The 19821-nt window shown below is 37.8% G+C and overlaps 1 protein-coding gene across 1 annotated transcript in view; it reads left to right on the top strand.

Annotated features, from left to right (window-relative positions):
- Pli (E3 ubiquitin-protein ligase pellino) overlaps nucleotides 1–19821 on the top strand; it is a 122070-nt gene that overhangs the window by 65438 nt on the left and 36811 nt on the right. The window contains exon 3 of the mRNA XM_034978025.2: nucleotides 5197–5428. Coding sequence (XP_034833916.1) covers nucleotides 5197–5428 — 232 coding nt within the window. The remainder of the gene's footprint in view (nucleotides 1–5196; nucleotides 5429–19821) is intronic.

Genomic DNA, 19821 nt, shown 5'->3' with positions numbered 1-19821 from the left:
CAAATAACATGAAAAGAGTATTGCCCCCTAAAGATTATACCTATTGTCCGCGACAGGTTGAGATGGCAATCGGGGTGAGGCCGGGAGACGCCCCGCACACACGCACGTCACCCGCGCTCGCCCGCACCGCAGGGGCTTTCCGGGTTTTGCGACTGTGTACCCTCCCCGATTGCAATCTCGACCTGTCTTATAGTTGAGTCTCCAAATAAGTCAATACAAAAATCGGTCTAGTGCGTGTCTAACTTGCACATGAATGGTTCCGTATCATCGTACACGATCTAACACTACAGTGCGACGAGGCTCTTTTGGCACTTGAATGACATTGACAGGGGGGCGCTGTTGGAGTATTCAAACAAGAACAAAGGGGACACTTGATGGCAACGTTAAGTCCGATTTTCGTCACGCGCCAAAAGAGCCTTGTCGCCCTGTATGTACTTTTTAAATTGTTTTATTTACATGGCTGCCATTTTGAACATTTTTGTTGTTATAGCGACAATGGAAGGAAATGCACACCGTGAAAATTTCAACTTTACTCATTATGGTTCATGAGATACAGACCGCTGACAGACACAGCGGAGGCTTAGTTAATTGACACCTTTCAAGTACGGACCCCAGTTGCAAGATACAAGAATGTCTGGTAATTCCCAAGCGGAAACAACTGAGACATCCGATGATATTGAATTATTCGCATAGTCAAGTGCTACATAATGTTCATACGGTTACACATTTAACTTTCAACATGTCTGGCTTTCAGTCTGCCGTCTGGTGCACATTCTAGCGTCGGGATTCAGCATTTGCGTACGTAATACTTTATTCCTGGTCATAACAAAAAGTCTCAAATAACCGCACAAGTCTTATGTCAAAACTTAAAAGGCACACTAGGGATTTACAACGGCTACCGATACCAACTGGTCTTACTATTTGTTAAATGCAATTTTAACAGAAAAAATGTACTTGTAACCTCAGTAAAATAAAAGCTTAATTTATTAATTGTACAAAACTCTTTATACCGCAAACCGAAAGCGAAAATTGTTTTTTTTTTTTCAAAATTTGAACATACGACTATATAGTTATGTAGTTTCTCTAACTGTTCTTTCTAGCTTTAACAGTTCCTGAATAAAACGGCCATGACAGACGGACGGACAGATAGACAGACACCGAGATGAGTGACATAAATGTTCCGTGATTTAGTTTGAAGTACGGAACACTATAAATGGTTAAACCGTTTTTCACCTCCCTAATGGCGGAATAGTAAAACATCAGAATACATTATGTCAACGCAGTTACATGAGGTTATACAATAGCATACAATGGCTGCACTTGCTCGGCTTCCCATGCGTCGCGAACGGATCGACATTGTACCATTTCTTGCCCTCAAGTAGCGCAGTTTAACAATTAAACAGTAGGACAACGAATGTGCTTGTCTTAGAAGTCAGAACACTGGCAAAGCCTCACCACCATCCAGGCGATTTCGATTATCTATGTAAAATTGAAAAATTTGTATCCAACTGGTAAGTAGGTATAGATACAAAATGTCCCTAATAGCATAGTAGTATTTTAGCGTTTAAGCTATCGTGAGTAATTTTCATTATACATGTATGACCAAACGGCTTTAGTCACGTATTTCGTCGTTAGCCCAACTAGTTTCGAACCCATCCGGGGTCCTTTTACGTACGGCGTTTTTTGTACGTGAGTAAAGCCAAAGGTCATACATCAGTACCTTATTATAAATGCGAAAGTGTGTTTGTTTGTTGGTTTGTTGGATTGTCCTTCAATCGCGTCGCAACGGAGCAACGGATTGACGTGAAAGACCTGGAGAGTGACAATTGACATAGGCTACTTTTTATCCCGGAAAACCAAAGAGATTGTTGAAATCCCACGGGATTGTTAAAACCCTAAATCCACGCGAACCAAGTCGCGGGCATTAGCTAGTATTAGATATTTGAGCACTAGGCGTGACGTAAAATCAAAAACTTAAAAATATTAAGTATAATGTTTAAAAATCTGTCACGCCGCCACTACGCGCGACGGCCTTATGTCACATACCAAATTGTCTCATAGCCTACATTTGACGCCTGCCAAGTGCCAGTGTAGGTGAAGCCTCGAGATGTCGGGAACTGTGACTTTACGCTACTGTATTATCGTTATACCGTGCCAGTAGCTACAACAATGTTTGCACTTCGGTACGAAATGAATTAAAACGGCAAGCAAGAAATGCCGTTACTGTCTCACGTTGTCATAACAATTTAACAAGCACGTACGGGTCATGACATCACTTGACGCGTCCGAGTGCTGACTGTCGACGTCGGCAAGTAGGTATAACATCCGGCAACGTTGAAATCTTAATATATAAAAGGACTGACTGACTGACTGACTGATTGACTGATCTATCAACGCACAGGCTAAAACTACTGGACGGGTCGGGCTGAAATTTGGCATGCAGACTATTACGACGTAGGCATCCGCTAAGAAAGGATTTTTGAAAATTCAACCCCTAAGGGGGTGAAATAGGGGTTTGAAATTTATGTAGTCCACGCGGACGAAGTCGCGAGCATAAGCTAATGCTAAGTAAAATAACCTATCACTAACCCATATTATAAATGCGAAAGTGTGTTTGTTTGTTGTTACAAGTTTCATGACTGACGGGTGTGCGGGGCGTCATGCTACCACTCCGCTTGCCATCTCGACCTGTCGCGTACTATACTTTGGGTCTAGACACTTGAGATTTTCTCTTCGACCATTCGACGACAAAAGGTTTTCAGAAATTCAACCTGAGAGAACCCGGGGTAGCCAGCTATATCTCAATGTTTTCATGAATAGCATTATGTAGCTATGGTGGATTTAGTTAAGTAATTTACACGCGTAGATTTCTTTATTAAAACTATTTTTGTACACGAGGACGCTTAAAATTTTTAATTAAACGAAATAGCCATGGATGTTACGCTGCTCGTCTAATGCTAAAAGCAGGCACACTCAACCTTCGGCGCCGAGGTATTTATTGCGGTTAATATGAGCGTCGATCGTCGTGAAAGCCATAAACACTTGACTCGCATCAGCGCTTGATATTTATGATAAGTAAATTAATACGGTGAAAGAAAACATCGTGAGGAAACCTGCATGCCTGAGAGTTCTCCATAATGCTCTCAAAGGTGTGTGAAGTCTGCCAATCCGCACTGGGCTAGCGGCGTGGCGGTCTTTGGCCTAAACCGTTCTCATTCTGAGATAAGACCCGTGGTCAGTAGTGAGCAGTTCATGGGTTGATCGTGCTGATGATGAATATTCATCCAAATTAGGTAAATTTGAGTTTTTTTTAGACAAAGAGTTTTTATACATTAAATCGTTTTTTCTATATTATTTAAAGGTAAACAGCTTTTATTTTTTTAAATAAAAAATTTACTAAATAATGATCAAAAAGCACTTTTTTACAATCTAACAATCAATGACTCTGATAAAAGCTTCTCATGTATGATTCCTCGTTTTGGAATATCTTCGAAATATGTAGGTACATTGTACAGCCTACAATCTCGATTATTTACCACCGCGTTCGCAAAGACTCAACGCACTCTCATATTATATTCCATTCCTGCTCTTCTTTACATTCTACTGCTTGTCTTAAGGTGAGATCTATAGAGCGCACTCTGACTTAGCTTAGACTTAAAACAGACAGAGTTAAAACGAGACAGAGCTATATTTTTCACATAAATCTGTCTGGTTTTAACTCAATCTTAAGTCTGATAAATAAAATCACCTATAATAAAATTGTAGACAATCGCAAATGAACAAAATGTTTAGGTATCAAAATTGCGTGGAAATAACTTCGGTATGCTTAGATATATATATAATTCTCGTGGGAATAAAAGGTTGTCGACGACTGAACTAATAATGCATTAGTGGCTATGATTTTAGCCGGTAATCAAATTACGTACGGTTGCGGGCGCCGCGAGCCCGCCGCGTTGCACGCACGACGGCTTTGAATACTGATAGGATAAATTTTAGCACACCCCACTTTTGAGCCGGCTAATTGATTACTAGACCTAAATCCGCATAAAACTGTTTTTACGGTTCCGTACCTCAAAAGAAAAAGAACCCTTATAAAATAAATCACTTCATTGTCTGTCTGTCGTGTAACCTATCAATTCGGGGGAATCAAAACCTATAGGATACTTCCCGTTGACCTGGATTCATGAAATTTGGCAAGTAGCAATGGTGTATAGGAAAAGTAAAGGAAAATGTCCGAAAACCGTGAATTTGTGGTTACATCACATTAAAAAAATTAATATGTGCTCACGAGCAAGCAATTAACTAACTAAATCACAGCATAGATGACGCCGCGCTGTCCGTAATTAACTTGCGTGCTGCGCATAAGTGTTATATCTTGTAAGATAGTACGGAACCCTTCGTGTGCGACTCGCACTTGACCTGTTTTTTAGTCGATGCCTTAAAAGGATTTATTGTACTACCTAAACTGGAATAAAGAAGTTCAAAGTGATGATGATTGATGAACTGTGAATGGAACTAGTTTGTTCCAGTAGATGCTGGTAGCGTTCTGGACCTCTGATTGCTTTATGATTTAGGAAATTGCTGGTTAGACTTACTTACATTGTGTTAAGATCGCGAATGATCTGAGTCCTGGGCAGGCGTGGTCCACCTTAGGCCTTAGGCTGCATCATCTCCTGTTTGCTGTGATTGCGTCAAGCTCAAGTCTTCCCTCGAAGACTAATATGGGAATCTGGCTTACTTAGATATATCCCATAAACGGCTTCATTTCGAGATATTTAATAACGGTAAAACTCAAAACTTTGGAGGGTACACGTCATGAAGGGAGAGAAAGATGTCAAAAATACAACTGTCTTCATTAGCTATCGTCAACCAACATTCATTCTCTGTTGGACTTAACAATTTTTGATCCTTGACCTTTTCTATACAATTGATAACGACCGGGTCGTTGCCCTTATAAATATCGGTCCACGTATAGCTCTAGTCTACCCGCAAAATTTCTTATTCCTCCTTTGTTACCTTTCCTATACTCATCAAGTCCTTCGCTGGTTTTTAGGGTCACAGGATAGATTTTCAACTTTGGATCTTTTCAACCTTTTCATTCTACTACATGTGTTTAACGGCTCTACTAGACCATTCCTCTATTCACGTGGGCTTTAAGTCTAGTATAAATTTCTTAAATAGGATTATTTATTGCAGGTACAACGGGTTTCTTCCAGCGGGAGAGCGCGGGCGACGCCGCAGCAAGTTCGTCCTATATCGACGCCCGGCAGCGAACGGCGTGCGTCGCTCCAAACACTATGTCGTGAAGACACCCCACAGCAGCAAAGCTATCCTCGATGCGAGCCAGCACTCCATCTCCTACACACTCAGCCGCAGTCAGGCTGTCATAGTCGAGTACACGGAGGATCCTGACACAGATATGTTCCAGGTTAGTCTTGAAGTTTGATAAGCTAGCGTATGTAATTTTAAATACATATCAAAAATTGCGGACCGGCAAGAATCGAACCTGTGTCTCCTGGGATCGCGCCCGATGCTCTGACCACTAAGCTACGGCTCGCTTGCTGCCAGTGGCGAAATCTGTGATATGTATGTATGTATGTATGTTCACTCAATATTGAAGCGACTGTTAATGCCTATGGCCCGGTCTCTACCAATTAAGTCTCTTCGGCCAAGTGCGAGTCAGACTCGCGCACCGAGGGTTCCGTACTAGGGTATTTTTTTCGATATTTTGCACGATACATCAAAAACTATTAGGTGTGCATATAAATACATAAAAACTTTTTTAGAATATACAGGTTAAGCCCTTTCATGTGATACCCCACTTGGTATAGTTATCTTACTTTGAAAATACTAATTATTTGTTCAATAACACATTTTTTTTTGTGTGATGTAACCACAAATCCACGGTTTTCAGATTTATTCCTTTACTTGTAAAGACCTAACTACTTGCCAAATTTCATGGTTTTAGGTCAACGTGAAGTACCCTTGACCTAGAATTAGAAATCCCTAGAGAACCTACGGGACGTTTTCATGACAGACACGACAGGCAGACGGTTAGACAGACAGACAACGAAGTGATCCGATAAGGGTTTCTTTTTTCCTTTTGAGGTAGGATCCCTGAAAATACATATTGGCATGATGGCTACACCCTGCAGTCCACGTTAGCATTATCTCAGATTTAGCGAATTTGAAATTATAAAATTGGAATATCCCTTTCTAACTTATCTAAGACATAATTGGGACGTAAGATACGCTAGATAAGATTATAGTTTAGTAGACAATGAAATAAGTCTAAAAAAATAGTAAAGTCTAGATGGGAAACTCCAATACAATTTCTTCAGTGCCAAACAGACAGGTTTTCCCATTTAGATTTAAAAACGAAAGCGACGATAAAAACCTGTGGAAATACCTTGTCGTCGAGATAAAGGGTGACAACACTTTTTAGGACTCTCCGTCGCGCGTTACCTAGAACCTCTCTATCTAGTAACTGCACGTCGCGAGACAAAAACTGCGAAGGTTTTCATTCCTATGTTATTCATACGAAGCTATTCGCTTCCTCGTTTCTAAAAACTAGAAAAGTTCCTGGACATACTGGCTTTTATGCTTTCATATTCTAACTCTAGGTAGGATAATGTGGTTTTTTAAGGTTTTCAATACATATTAACAGGTTTAACTTCTAGTTTCAAATCTCAATGTATAATGACATTTCTGCAGCAGTTCTGCAACCCATCTCTGTAATTTTTTAATCAACAGAAATGGTTTCATGGGTGTATAAATCTGCCACAGGTACCTACTCGTAAGAAGGTTATTACCCTGTTCAAATTCTAATAATATGAACTAGGTCCTAGAGTCCTGAGAACTCCTGCTAAATTCACTCACGTCCTCAAAATTGACGTCGTAGTTTACACTCGATGGACGTCCACTGTTGGATACATGTCTCTTGTAGGAATTCTTCCACACGCCTTGGTCTCGTGCCGCCTGGATCCAGCGGCTCTCTGCAACTCCTTTGATGTCGTCTGTCCACCTAGTGGAGGTCTGCCAAGTGTCAACGCTGCGCTTGCCGGCTTAAAATGTCACTAACATGCGCTCATAGTTGTCGAGTGAAGTAAATACTACCTACTGAGCAGGGTAATCTTTGTTCGCAGATGAGATAAAATCACAGGCAAGTTCTTGTCAGTTGTCATCGATAAAAAAGTTGTATTGTCTGAGGCTTGGAAACTCGCGCGCCCTAGTTTTGCTCGATACAAAGATCGCAACCCACACACATTTCGATATAGCGGTAGTGGATGTCAAAGGCGTCGTATGTTCTTGCATTCTGTTCCGCTTATCTGCGAGCAGACGCCCCGTGTTTGCTCTATGGAGCATTCAAATAATGCAGTGTGATGTCAAACAATGGCACCGCGTGCCGCAACTATAGCTGGGGGGTGGTAGCACGCTTCGTTTGCAACACTTTTGTATGTCATCAAACAAAATATCGAACTCGTTTCATTACGAGTACTTATAGGTACTCCAGAGTAAATCGAGTCACGTTTGACTGATACTGGTCTTATCAAGTAGGTAATGTAGATTAGGCTTTATGAATTTTGGTTGATTGGTTAAAGAGTTTAAGAATGTTTTAGAATAGAAATCACCGATAAATAACAATTTAAACTTAAATTTAAAATTCGTCGCTTTGTAGTGATGTGTGTTAAACTTGTAACTTTTGTTAAAATTCCAAGTTTAATTATAGAACAGTATAGAAAACTATATCAAGATTTTCACAACTAGAAATTAAAAAAAAATTGCCTAAAACATAATAATATATTGTATTTAAAACAAACACGCACAACGTTACTATTTCGGTCACGTTTGCCAGATGATTGTTATCTTTAAGAATTTCGTAAACTATGTTGGCCGTGCAGCGTGTGTTTACTCGTCATATCCCGGCGGGCGTATCTAATCGCCGCACATGGGTTAGTGCCCCCTGGAGCGAGAACAATGCGTTGGTCCTCAGCCGGCGCGCCGGGATGACAACGACCCTATCGGGACATCGGACATCTCAATGAGCAAACGCCGCTCGACCGATAACAACACGAACGACGCGACGCCTATAATCTTGTCTGTGACATCCAATACCCGATAATTTATGGCCAATTGCGTAGATATCAAACAAACATCAACAATAACATTGTGGCTAATTCCGTTCAAGTACACAATACAAGAGAATAGAATATATTTTTATTCAAGTAAACTTATACAAGAGCTTGTGAATCGTCAGGTAGTTTAATTTACCACTGGTTCGGAATGCCGTTCCTACCGAGAAGAACCAGCAAGAAACTCGGCGGTTGCTCTTTTTAATTTTTAAATTTTCAATGTTATTATACCGTACTATACAAGCCATTGCAGCCCCGTGCATTGCTGGAGCGAGTCAAATCCAAGCTTTTTTTATCGTTTACATAGTCTTCGACTGTATAATATGCGTTTCTTAGGAGCATACTTTTACAATGCCTACGTCATAATAGCTATCTATCTGCATGCCAAATTTCAGCCCGATCCGTCGAGTAGTTTGAGCTGTGCGTTGATAGATCAGTCAGTCAGTTAGTCGGTCAATCCTTTTATATATTTAGATTAGCTGATGCCCGCGACTTCATTCACGTGTATTTAGGTTTTTAAAATCCCATGGGAACTCTTTGTTTTTTTTAGGATAAAAAGTGTCATAAAAAATGTCACTCTCCAGGTCTTTAAATATATCCAAGCAAAAAATCACACTGATCCGTTGTTCTGTTGCGGCATGATTGCAGGACAAACCAACAAACAAACAGTTTCGCATTAACAACATGGGCAGTGATACAGGGGTACAGTTTTGCCCCATTCCATTCACCAGCAATTCCTTTGGGATGGTAGTAAAGTTCGTTGCGCTGCGGTCGTCGTTCCGCCCCACATCCTGTTCCAGAGTTTCACTCGACGCCATTTCATTGTTGTCAACAAACGCGTTCGCCAACCGCAATGGAAACAAGTAAATTGATATTTTTGTTTCACTCCTAGAGCAGTACCCGTAGTACAAGATTTTACGTCTCACCAAACGAAACCAAATTCGAGAGTCGAAATACTTTCGCGTTACAGTAAAATGGACCTAAACAGCCTTGAATTGAAGTCAAATATTCAATGCCACTGATTTTAATTTCGCAATGTTTCCGCTTGGAGCGCTGGCTGTAGAAGTGTAGACAAACTTGAGCTTTAAAACAAGGCAGTTAAGATCCAGTTTACTGTAACGCGGAAGTATTTCGACTCTCGAATTTGGTTTGGTTTGGTGAGACGTAAAATCTTGTACTACGGGTACAGGCAGCGTTACGAAATCTACACTTTTCACCTACTATATTATGCGACAGGTCGAGATGACAATCGGGGTATGAGGGGGGGGACGCCCAGCAAACCCGCACGTTACCCGCGCTATCCCGCACCGGGTCAGTGCAGGGGCTGTGCGGATTGGTCCCACCCCGATTATTGCCATCTCGACCAGTCGCGAACTATTTGTTGCGGTATCCCTTGTCAAAATAATACATTGTACACATGCCAGAGACTGGCAAGCTGGTACCAGCCTTGATGAAACGACCTCTATGGGTACTAGCGTCACAGTTCACGAGAGTCAGGGGGTTTGTGCACTCATCATATTCGAATCGAATACGAATGAGTCGAGGCTTCGATATCACTGGCAGTCGTCAAATGTTACCTACATTTGACGCTAGGTAGGCTATGAAACCTAAATCGACTGTTTTTCTTTGATTTCACGTCAGACCTAACCTAATATTTGACAGATTATCGGTTTAGTATCAAACCAGAGAGTTTACTAGTTCGTTAATCTAAGGTTTCCTCACTCTAGTTCACTCTACTAGCGTTGTCTGTCAATAGGTTGAGTTCGACGCATGCCTGCAAGTACAAGGACCTGCAGGTCGATTCCGGAAAACTTGCATCTATAACTGATTAGCTGAATTTATTTTGTTGTAAACAAGCTCTCCACATCGGTCTACAACGGCGGTTTACAACAGTGTTTACAATGAATTTTTGTTGCAAACAAGTGTTTACACTGTTAAGCCTTGTAAGCCGCCGCTGGAGACCGATGTGGAGCACTTGTTTACACTAGTCTGGCACATGCCTTACCGCAATCGCGATTCATCGTAATCTAAGCTACAGTTATTTGGTATCGCAAGTAAACCATCACCCTTAAATGTTCAATGGAAGTGTAATGGCCCTCAGAAATGAGGATTACGAAGCAGAGAGAGATGTGTCTGATAATATATTTACTTCAAATCTACAAAAAGTTTTCCATAGAATTGCCTACCGCAATTATGGGGTATTACTAATGTTAATGACTATCGTGCTGTGGGGTTGTTTGTGAGGGTTGTCTTGATTATTATGGACTTTATTTAGGTACATATATTACTTTAATGCCAGTATGAGTAAATTAGGTAGGTATTATAAACAACTTAACCTCCAATCCGGGTTTATTAGTCTTGGGATGACCCTAATATGAATCAAACGCAGTTCCGATGTCCACAGTCTTATATTCAGGTACACTTGTAACATCCACTTAGTTTATATCTAGCTTAATTAATCACCTAGTACTTATATCTCGCTTAATTACTTTTATCTCGTCCATCTTTTTCTCTCGCTGCGTCCGTCCGACGCCGCTACCACTGTCACACCTCCACTCACGGGTGACAGATGGCAGGTTTTCTGTGTTGCCTACAGTCGTCCATCCTGCTCCAGATATGTCCTCATATCTGACCACTCGGCCTTCCAACCGAGGGTAATGCCCTCATACCCATAACTCAATAGGAGCAACATAGAATACCTTAACAGTCCTATATTATAATTAATATGATTAGTATAATAATTCCTCTAACAGATCAAAGCTAACATTGTTAGATTTAACAAGTGCACAAAACAAGTGCCAATGAGACCTACAAAATACTGGTATCAATAATCATTATGTACATTGCAATCAACATCTTTAAGTCTAATTCTTATAAATACACAACAAATCACACTGAGATAAGTAAATAGTAAATACTATAAGTCATTCTGATTTAAGCTTGATATTAAGAAAATTGTATGATCTAGTTATTGTTAGTGATATACGTATACAACCAATTCACAATAGTATAATCAAATATTGAAATCAACACAATTTATGTTAATACTTAATACAAGGAAATTATAGTGAAATCAATAATTTTATTTTTAAATATTATTATGAACTACATATTCTTCAAGTTTGTATTTGTATTTAGTAATACGTGAATAAATATTTGCATGGCAAATGTGGCAATACTAATTATGAGAATTATAAAACATCTTTGGTAATTTGCATTTAAAGCGAATAAAATATAATCAACCTTAAACAAAACAACAACGAGGAAAGAAAAGAAGGATAGTGAATTATCACCAACTTAAATTCTGAGTGCTAAGTACTCTATGATTTTAAACAATGTCACTATCAGTTTTCAATTAAAGTAAGTTTGTTTGCCCTTTCCTTCTTACCACTGTAATGACATGAATTCTAATCCTACATAATGCTCTAATGCAACACAAATTACAATATTTTCACTAGTATATACATTTTAAGAGATATGGTAAGAGTTGTTGGATCCCATTGACCATTACTAACACTTTATACAAAATTAATCACAAAGTTTTACAATATACTAATGAACCTAACTACTTCTGTAGACTTCATAATTTCTTTAAACTTAAAAATAAATTAAAAGAATATCTTATAATCCAATGTTCTCATACAATTGATGAATATTTGATATGAGTTGACCTTGATTATAATGTTTTTGTAGTGTTTCATGCATTACCAATTTGATTATCGTGAATTGACATTTAATTATTCTCAAGTGGTACCTACTGATTGACACCGTTGAAAAAAAATAAAATAAAAAAAATATATATATATATTACAATATAAGTATGTAACGTAAAACAAATAATAAGAAAACAATATGCCAATCTTTAATTGCATATATGTAGTATTATACTAAGCAATATCGGTAAGTATATGAATAATGATTGTAAAATAATTTTGCAGACCAGAAAGGCAGAGATGTCGGCACAGATATTATGTGACCATATTTTGTACTCTACTTGAATAACAATAAAAGATAATTACCTATCAAATTGAGTTATTGAATATTGAACCTATGTCTACGAAGTCAAGATAAATAATATGGTTAAATGTAGTTGTTATTATTAATAAGTACTAAGATCGAAACAAACCACAATGTATTCTAAGGAGACCCCAATAATCATATTATTCCAGAAATTTAAAGAAACATGAATCCACTAATTGATAATGATACACACAGTACAGATCACTATGAGATCTACAATGTGTAAAATGTAATCCTATATTTTCAAATAACTGAGACGACTGCCTCTGACTGTATCTCGATTGTAGCACAACAAATACTATTATTAATATAACAAAATAAGTCACAATGATGTTAGCCAAGGTATTATTGTATTATTATAAACTCGTTACCTGTGATGCCCCATATCATCTTTGCACTAGGGGCAGATGCATGCATAACTGTGTCTACCATAAGCCCCGTAAGTGCGATAGAGAGCGCAACAGACGGCGTTTTGTTGCCCCATTTTATTGTCTCGCAAGCAACGAGTCCTTCATGGCACTATAGACTTAATTGATGTAACATACAATAAAATCTGATTTCTGGAAACTTCCATTCTTGTACATTCTTGAGCGCGTAAGGACGAACGATGCCAGAGACCCTCGTCCTCTTATGATAATATGGTTAACTTGAACACGGTGATTGAGGACAAACAGCACCAAACGCTGCACCAACCCAGCGTCATGCTGAGCCGTGAATTGCCGCATCGGTCACCGTTGCTTGTCTCGTGTCAGTGTGTAACAAATGAATGACAAAGATGTAGGAAATTATTTCGTGATACATTGGTGTACTTATACGCTTTAATAACATATCAGCGATCCATACATTAATACCTAGCGAGTGAAGTAAGCAAGCCTTCGTGCGCGAACTGCTTATATAGTCTATTGGAATAGATGTTACTTGAAATAGTATTTAAGAATTTGCTCTTTACTGTGCTGTTTCCACCAAACATCAACGTAATACAATGAGTGACTGCGAAGATGTACATTAACATGAACCGATATTTAGCATTTACAATCAGCATGTCATTTTAGATCTACTTTAAAGGGTCTATACAACTTCTAGCTACTACGTACCGAATTCAGCAAGACATAATTAATATATCATTACGGAATACGTCAATTATAAGAACTTTAATTTGAATTTAAGTAACCCTTGAACATTAGTGAGTATCTGCTAGAACAGGTAAAGTGATTTCCAACCATGATATCTACTTCTGTACCTCTATTCTGTAGATAAATCTATTATTATTAATAAAAAGGATACACCCTTTCCACTTGCCGACCCCGAATTAGTCTGCTTGTTTTCCATCAAATTAACTAGACTCCCTCTTGTCACCATCGCGACCCGATCAGTTGCTGAAGTTCATACTGAAGATCACCGTCCACTCGCATCGGGATTATCGAATCAGGTTTTACCAGACTATTATTGTTCGTCATTTTTCAGACGCTTCGTCAGCCGTTTTCCAATTCGTTTGTTGGTTCTTACTAGGACCAGCTTTTGTCACCGGAATACGATCCATTGTTTACGTCAGTATTGCCACCTTCCATTTGTCATTCTTGATTCCTTATTCTTAGGTCTATATTATAGTCAATGCTGCCCTCCTTTGGCACGATTGCTTTGACACAATTGGGACAAGTTATACTACATAAACTATTCTCAGTAATTACCGCTTATCACACCAGGAATAGGTCCATACATAAGTCGGTATTCTTTTCTCCCATTTGCCACTTGGTTCATCATAAAATATTCTCAGGAATCACCGCTTATCACACGAGGAATAAGTCCATACATAAGTCGGTATTCGTTTCCCCTATTTGCTTGTTGGCTTATCATAAACTATTCTCAAGAATCACCGCTTATCTCACCAGGAATAAGTCCATACATAAGTCGGTATTCTTTTCTCTCATTTGCCGGTTGGTTCATCATAAAATATTCTCAGGAATCACCGCTTATCACACCAGGAATAAATCCATACATAAGTCGGTATTCTTTTCAACTATTCTCAGGAATCACCGCTTATCGCACCAGGAATAAGTCCATACATAAGTCGGTATTCGTTTCCCTTATTTGCTTGTTAGGTTATCATAAAATACTCTCAAGAATCGCCGCTTATCACACCAGGAATAAGTCCATACATAAGTCGGTATTCTTCTCTCTTATTTGCTCGTTAGGTTATCATAAAATACTCTCAAGAATCACCGCTTATCACACCAGGAATAAATCCATACATAAGTCGGTATTCTTTTCAACTATTCTCAGGAATCACCGCTTATCGCACCAGGAATAAGTCCATACATAAGTCGGTATTCGTTTCCCTTATTTGCTTGTTAGGTTATCATAAAATACTCTCAAGAATCACCGCTTATCACACCAGGAATAAGTCCATACATAAGTCGGTATTCTTCTCTCTTATTTGCTCGTTAGGTTATCATAAAATACTCTCAAGAATCACCGCTTATCACACTAGGAATAAGTCCATACATAAGTCGGTATTCTTTTCAGATATTCTCAGGAATCACCGCTTATCGCACCAGGAGTAAGTCCATACATAAGTCGGTATTCGTTTCTAATATTCTCAGGGATCACCGCTTATCGCACCAGGACTAAGTCCATACATAAGTCGGTATCCTTTTCTCTTATTCACTGGTTGTCAGTTCGTTTAGAGTCTAAAAATAATAATCACATTCATAACAATGACACGTTATATCATAACAATATTAAACACCATTTTTTTTTATTAGCTTCCCCAAGACAGCCACCAGAAGCGATTATTTGTGTACAGTCAATAGAATGAATATTATAGTGTCAACGTTTATGGCAAACCCGCTAAGTGTTTGCTCCCTTAATATCTCATTTGATTAATCTTCTTCTTAATTTGCTTTATGGCTTTCAGTAATTTGATTAATGATTTGAAAGACTAGTTATCGAGACTATTGAACTCAACACTCAAATCGATATTCTCAACTATTTGTGGAGTATCTACAGTAGTAAACATCTTTAGTTCACCGTGGGCTCTACCGCGGTTGTTTGACAGCTACAATGTCACGATCGCAATCATCTCTGATTGGTTAATGCTCGCTCACTATTGGCCACAATGCATTGTTGCAACAAGAATCGCACAAATTCAGCCAATCAGAACAATAATGATTGATGCAGGTTTTAGACAATCGCCCTACGTGTAATGTCTGCAGGTGATAATAATTGTGCAACTCGTTTGAAATTTTAATATAATTTAAGGGCACACACACAAGAGACAAATCCGTCTTTTGTTTATAATAATTATATTAATAATTTATTTATTTAGTAAAAATATGCATCTCATAAGCTCCTTTTTCCAAAGTCAAATAGCTAGTCAAAATTTGGGCAGTAAAGGTAGGGAATCCGTTTCTCCACTATTTATCCGATGGGGCTTGCAAGGTTAAGATTTACACTTCTCTGTATACTGACAATTTCATTTCTTATTTCAGATCTAAACCTAAGTCAGAGATCGAATTATTCGTGCATTATTTATACCCGAGAAACAACGATATGATAAAATTATGTGTTAGTAGGCTATATAAAGAAATACAACAATCCAGACCCTGTTATACATAACATTGCCACAGTCATTGCCGCTTCATTTAATAACACCTTCGTAACTCTCTTTTGTTATTAGAGACGCATCTTTTAAAGTTTCCTTTACTCGTACATAAAAATTGAACTTCGTAACTTAGTATTTCTTTCTAATTTCTATTATTACAGCAGATAGTATCATCTATTAAGTTGGTAAGCCAATCCAATAATAACAACAGTAAATATGATGTACTTGGTAGTTAACCTGTTGTTCAGTGTGTGTTTTTCCGAGGTAGTAAGTACCTAAAGGCTTTGATTTATGAAAGCAGATTGTACAACAAGGGCACCAAACAAGCCACTTGAGCCGAGTTATAAACACTGATTTTCACTTCGATTGCGAGGAAATGTAACAATATAATATTACTATAAGTACATATCTATAGATTGACCGAAAAGAGTAGGGATTAAATGAGGGTGCTGTAATGAGTTTGTAGGTAGGTATAGGTCGCAACCTCAATACAAGTGCAAAAGTTCACTGGCACCATAGAAATTACATAAATTCTTTCTCATCCATATGTCATTCAGAGAGACTGTTGTTTACCTCTAAATACCTTGTGTATAACAGCATGAAACGCACTTTAGTCCTCTTATAGCCTGCGTAAAATAGAACCTTACGAGCATGAGAAGTGGAAACGTGTTTTTATTTTATTATTATTTTTATTTTCCAAATTCTAAAAATCACGAATGCATGTCATCTATTAGTATAAGAGGATGTCAGCTACTAGTGACTTTATATGAATGTGATAGCTCACATAATTTTACCTTTTTTAATTATAAACTCTAAGAACATTTGAAAGAACCACTGTTATGCTGATAAATAAATATTTTAATTCAAGTCCATTTATTTATTTTCATCTGATCTGATCAGTTAAATTCACTTTAGGTTAATATAATAATGATTCAATTCATTTTCCTTTCATAACCTCACCTCTCCTTAAATGGTGGTTGCAGCAAATGTAATTTATAATTTCCACAAGGGTGAGCAAACGGAACAAAAGTACATACTAGCACTTAATATAAATTTTATTGGTATAAGAATCAAATAAAATTCCAACATCCACATGGCTACTTTCGTGAGCATGAGTGTTGTATGTCTTTCTGTTTCTGGTATGTACATAGTTAGATTAATTCAAACCTGATATTTCATACCCTATACTTACTAGGTATTCAAAGTAATCTAATAACTCTAATTTGGTCGAATAAGTAAACCTACAGATTCAAAATAGGTTCAATGTTACCTACTTTATCTAGTGGACCAATTAATTATTTATTAGCTGATCCACCCCAGGTCTAATTTTCCAAAATCTTTTCTTTATGTCCAGTAGTAGCTTAGTAGAGAACTCAAATCATATTTGATTATGCAGGGCCTGCGGGTTGATCTATGTCTGTCAGTACATAATACAGACTATTCAGTCGGTAGATAGGTATTCAATGGGTGCATCTGGCAATCGACTCTATTAGTCTCCCTATCACTGTCTATCATTCTCACAACCATACCATGCCTACCATAGACCCAAATCCAAAAATCTTACATTAAATGGTAGGTAATGAAAACACATGCACCTGACACATATTTCAGGCATTCTATCCTTAAATTGTACTAAAATATTACTATGTGTATAGTTAAGTATGTAATTATTTAATTAAAGAAGAATAACTACTCATATTGAGACTATTCAATTCAAAGTTTTAAGACTTTATTTTAGTTACTAGGTAAACTAGATTTGCCTCAATTAACCATAGTAGTATTCAGATGTTTCTTACCTTCTTATTACTGTATTACATAACAATACCTTGAGGTTACAGCCTCCATCATAATGAGGCAGGCCGGGATGGCTTTTTTTTCTTTTGTATCATTACAACAGGCCTCACACCAAGAGTTACTGTGTTCTTATCCGATCCATGCAGGTACATGACTGCTTCCAATCACAACTTGAAGGTTATGTGCACTTCTCCACCACAGATGCAGGCCAAAACCACTTGTTCATCTCACATTCGTCGACCTCATCGTCAAGTCGGGGTCACAGGGTCGTGGACATCATCAGAAAAGTTGTCAAAACATGAAAAAAATGGTAACAGTTGAATAATCTCGGAAATATTTCATTTAAGTGACACCAGTATCAAGTACATACCTACTTGATTATATCAGACCCCTGTATATAACCCAAATTTTGCACTAAAACCATTGATTGACCCATTGATGTAGATATGACCGTTGTTATTGTAAGATTATTATTTCTATTTTTAACTAAAGCACATGTACATATTTCTTTTTTTTTTAAATGATTGTTGAATGATTTAAATTAAGACTTGAATAAAATTATACTGTTAACATTACTTCCTAGATAGATAAAGTTAAGTAGATATTCATTCTAAATTTTCACATTTTATTATGCTATGATAATGTACTATAGGTAATAATTTGCACACTCAGTTATTGGTTGAATGTGTTAGATCAAAACAGATTTAAGACCAAATTGTACCACATTCTAGCAAATAAACTCTATTTTTTTATATTTCTACACTAGCTCATGTATCAAGTACTTACCTACATAATAATCTAATTGTTTTCTTGATTCTACTTTAATATAGGTAGGTGCCTATTTGGTTTAAAGTATTTCATATCACTTATTACCTTATTTCGATTTTAAAATACAAGGTGTTAGTACTACGGTGCGTTGCATCCAGTCTTGAAATTAAACTACTTATAACTTCATAGATCAAATCTTGGGCTAGGTATGTCCCTACATAATAATCCATTAAAGCGGTCAGAACAAAACTATAATCCCTTACTTTGAACTCTCAAATAAGTCATAATGCTGATATCTACTTACTATTAATAATTATAGCCTTCACTTACTCTGTTCTAAAAGTATCAATTGGTAATATTGTAACTTATCAAATACCTACTTAGGTATTTTGATGCAGTAATCTAACATTAGGCACTCTTAATATTCACCCATGCTTTAATGAACATCCACTGTAAGAAGGTAAGTACACAGATTCACCGTTTCAATACAACCTATGGATGCATTGGACCCATCGACCTACGTACTTCTGCTTGTTCCAGACAGTGCAAGGTGCTTTCCTCAAACCAATCTCTTGAGTAGTTGCGTTGGAGACAAGCCCTCCAACTCGATACAGGTCTACTCAAGTACTCCCAAAGTAATAGTGTAGCACCATTGCAGTTTGTATATATTTCATATTCACTTTGTTATTCGTTCAGGTAGGTTTCTTCATATAATTTCCGATATAAGTACCTAATAAATATGTTGCTATGCGTCTTGTACAGGCACTTTTAACATCTTCCAGGATAGACCCGCATTTTTGGGCATGAATCACATCCAATCTTCTGATATAAACAACTTAACCTCCAATCCGGGTTTATTAGTCTTGGGATGACCCTAATATGAATCAAACGCAGTTCCGATGTCCACAGTCTTATATTCAGGTACACTTGTAACATCCACTTAGTTTATATCTAGCTTAATTAATCACCTAGTACTTATATCTCGCTTAATTACTTTTATCTCGTCCATCTTTTTCTCTCGCTGCGTCCGTCCGACGCCGCTACCACTGTCACACCTCCACTCACGGGTGACAGATGGCAGGTTTTCTGTGTTGCCTACAGTATGGTGTTCTAGCAGATTTTCATTATTGTAATTGCCTAATGGTATTGGTGGTTTTTCGGCCAGCGTGGTAGACTATGGCCAAAACCTTTCTTACTCTGAGAGGAGACCCGTGCTCTGTAGTGAGCCGACGATGGGTGGGATCATCATGATGATGATGAATGGTAATTTGATTAAAAGTAGGTACGTTTCCAAGACAAAAATGTCTCATTTTGTTATTATCAAAGCATCTAAGCTATTAAAAACATCATTAGTAGTATGTTAGTAGTATGTATATTAACCTATTAACCTCAAAGTTGTGACAGCCTAGTGGTTATGACGTCCGTCTTCTAATCGGAAGTCGGGGGTTCGATCCCGGGCACGCACCTCTAACTTTTCGCAGATATGTGCGTTTTATTTAATTAAAT

Source organism: Maniola hyperantus, chromosome 18, assembly GCF_902806685.2.
Source record: "Maniola hyperantus chromosome 18, iAphHyp1.2, whole genome shotgun sequence".
In the NCBI taxonomy this organism is placed as follows: Eukaryota; Metazoa; Arthropoda; class Insecta; order Lepidoptera; family Nymphalidae; genus Maniola; species Maniola hyperantus.
Note: the sequence above shows the minus strand (reverse complement) of the source record. Positions and strands in the feature narration are given on the sequence as shown.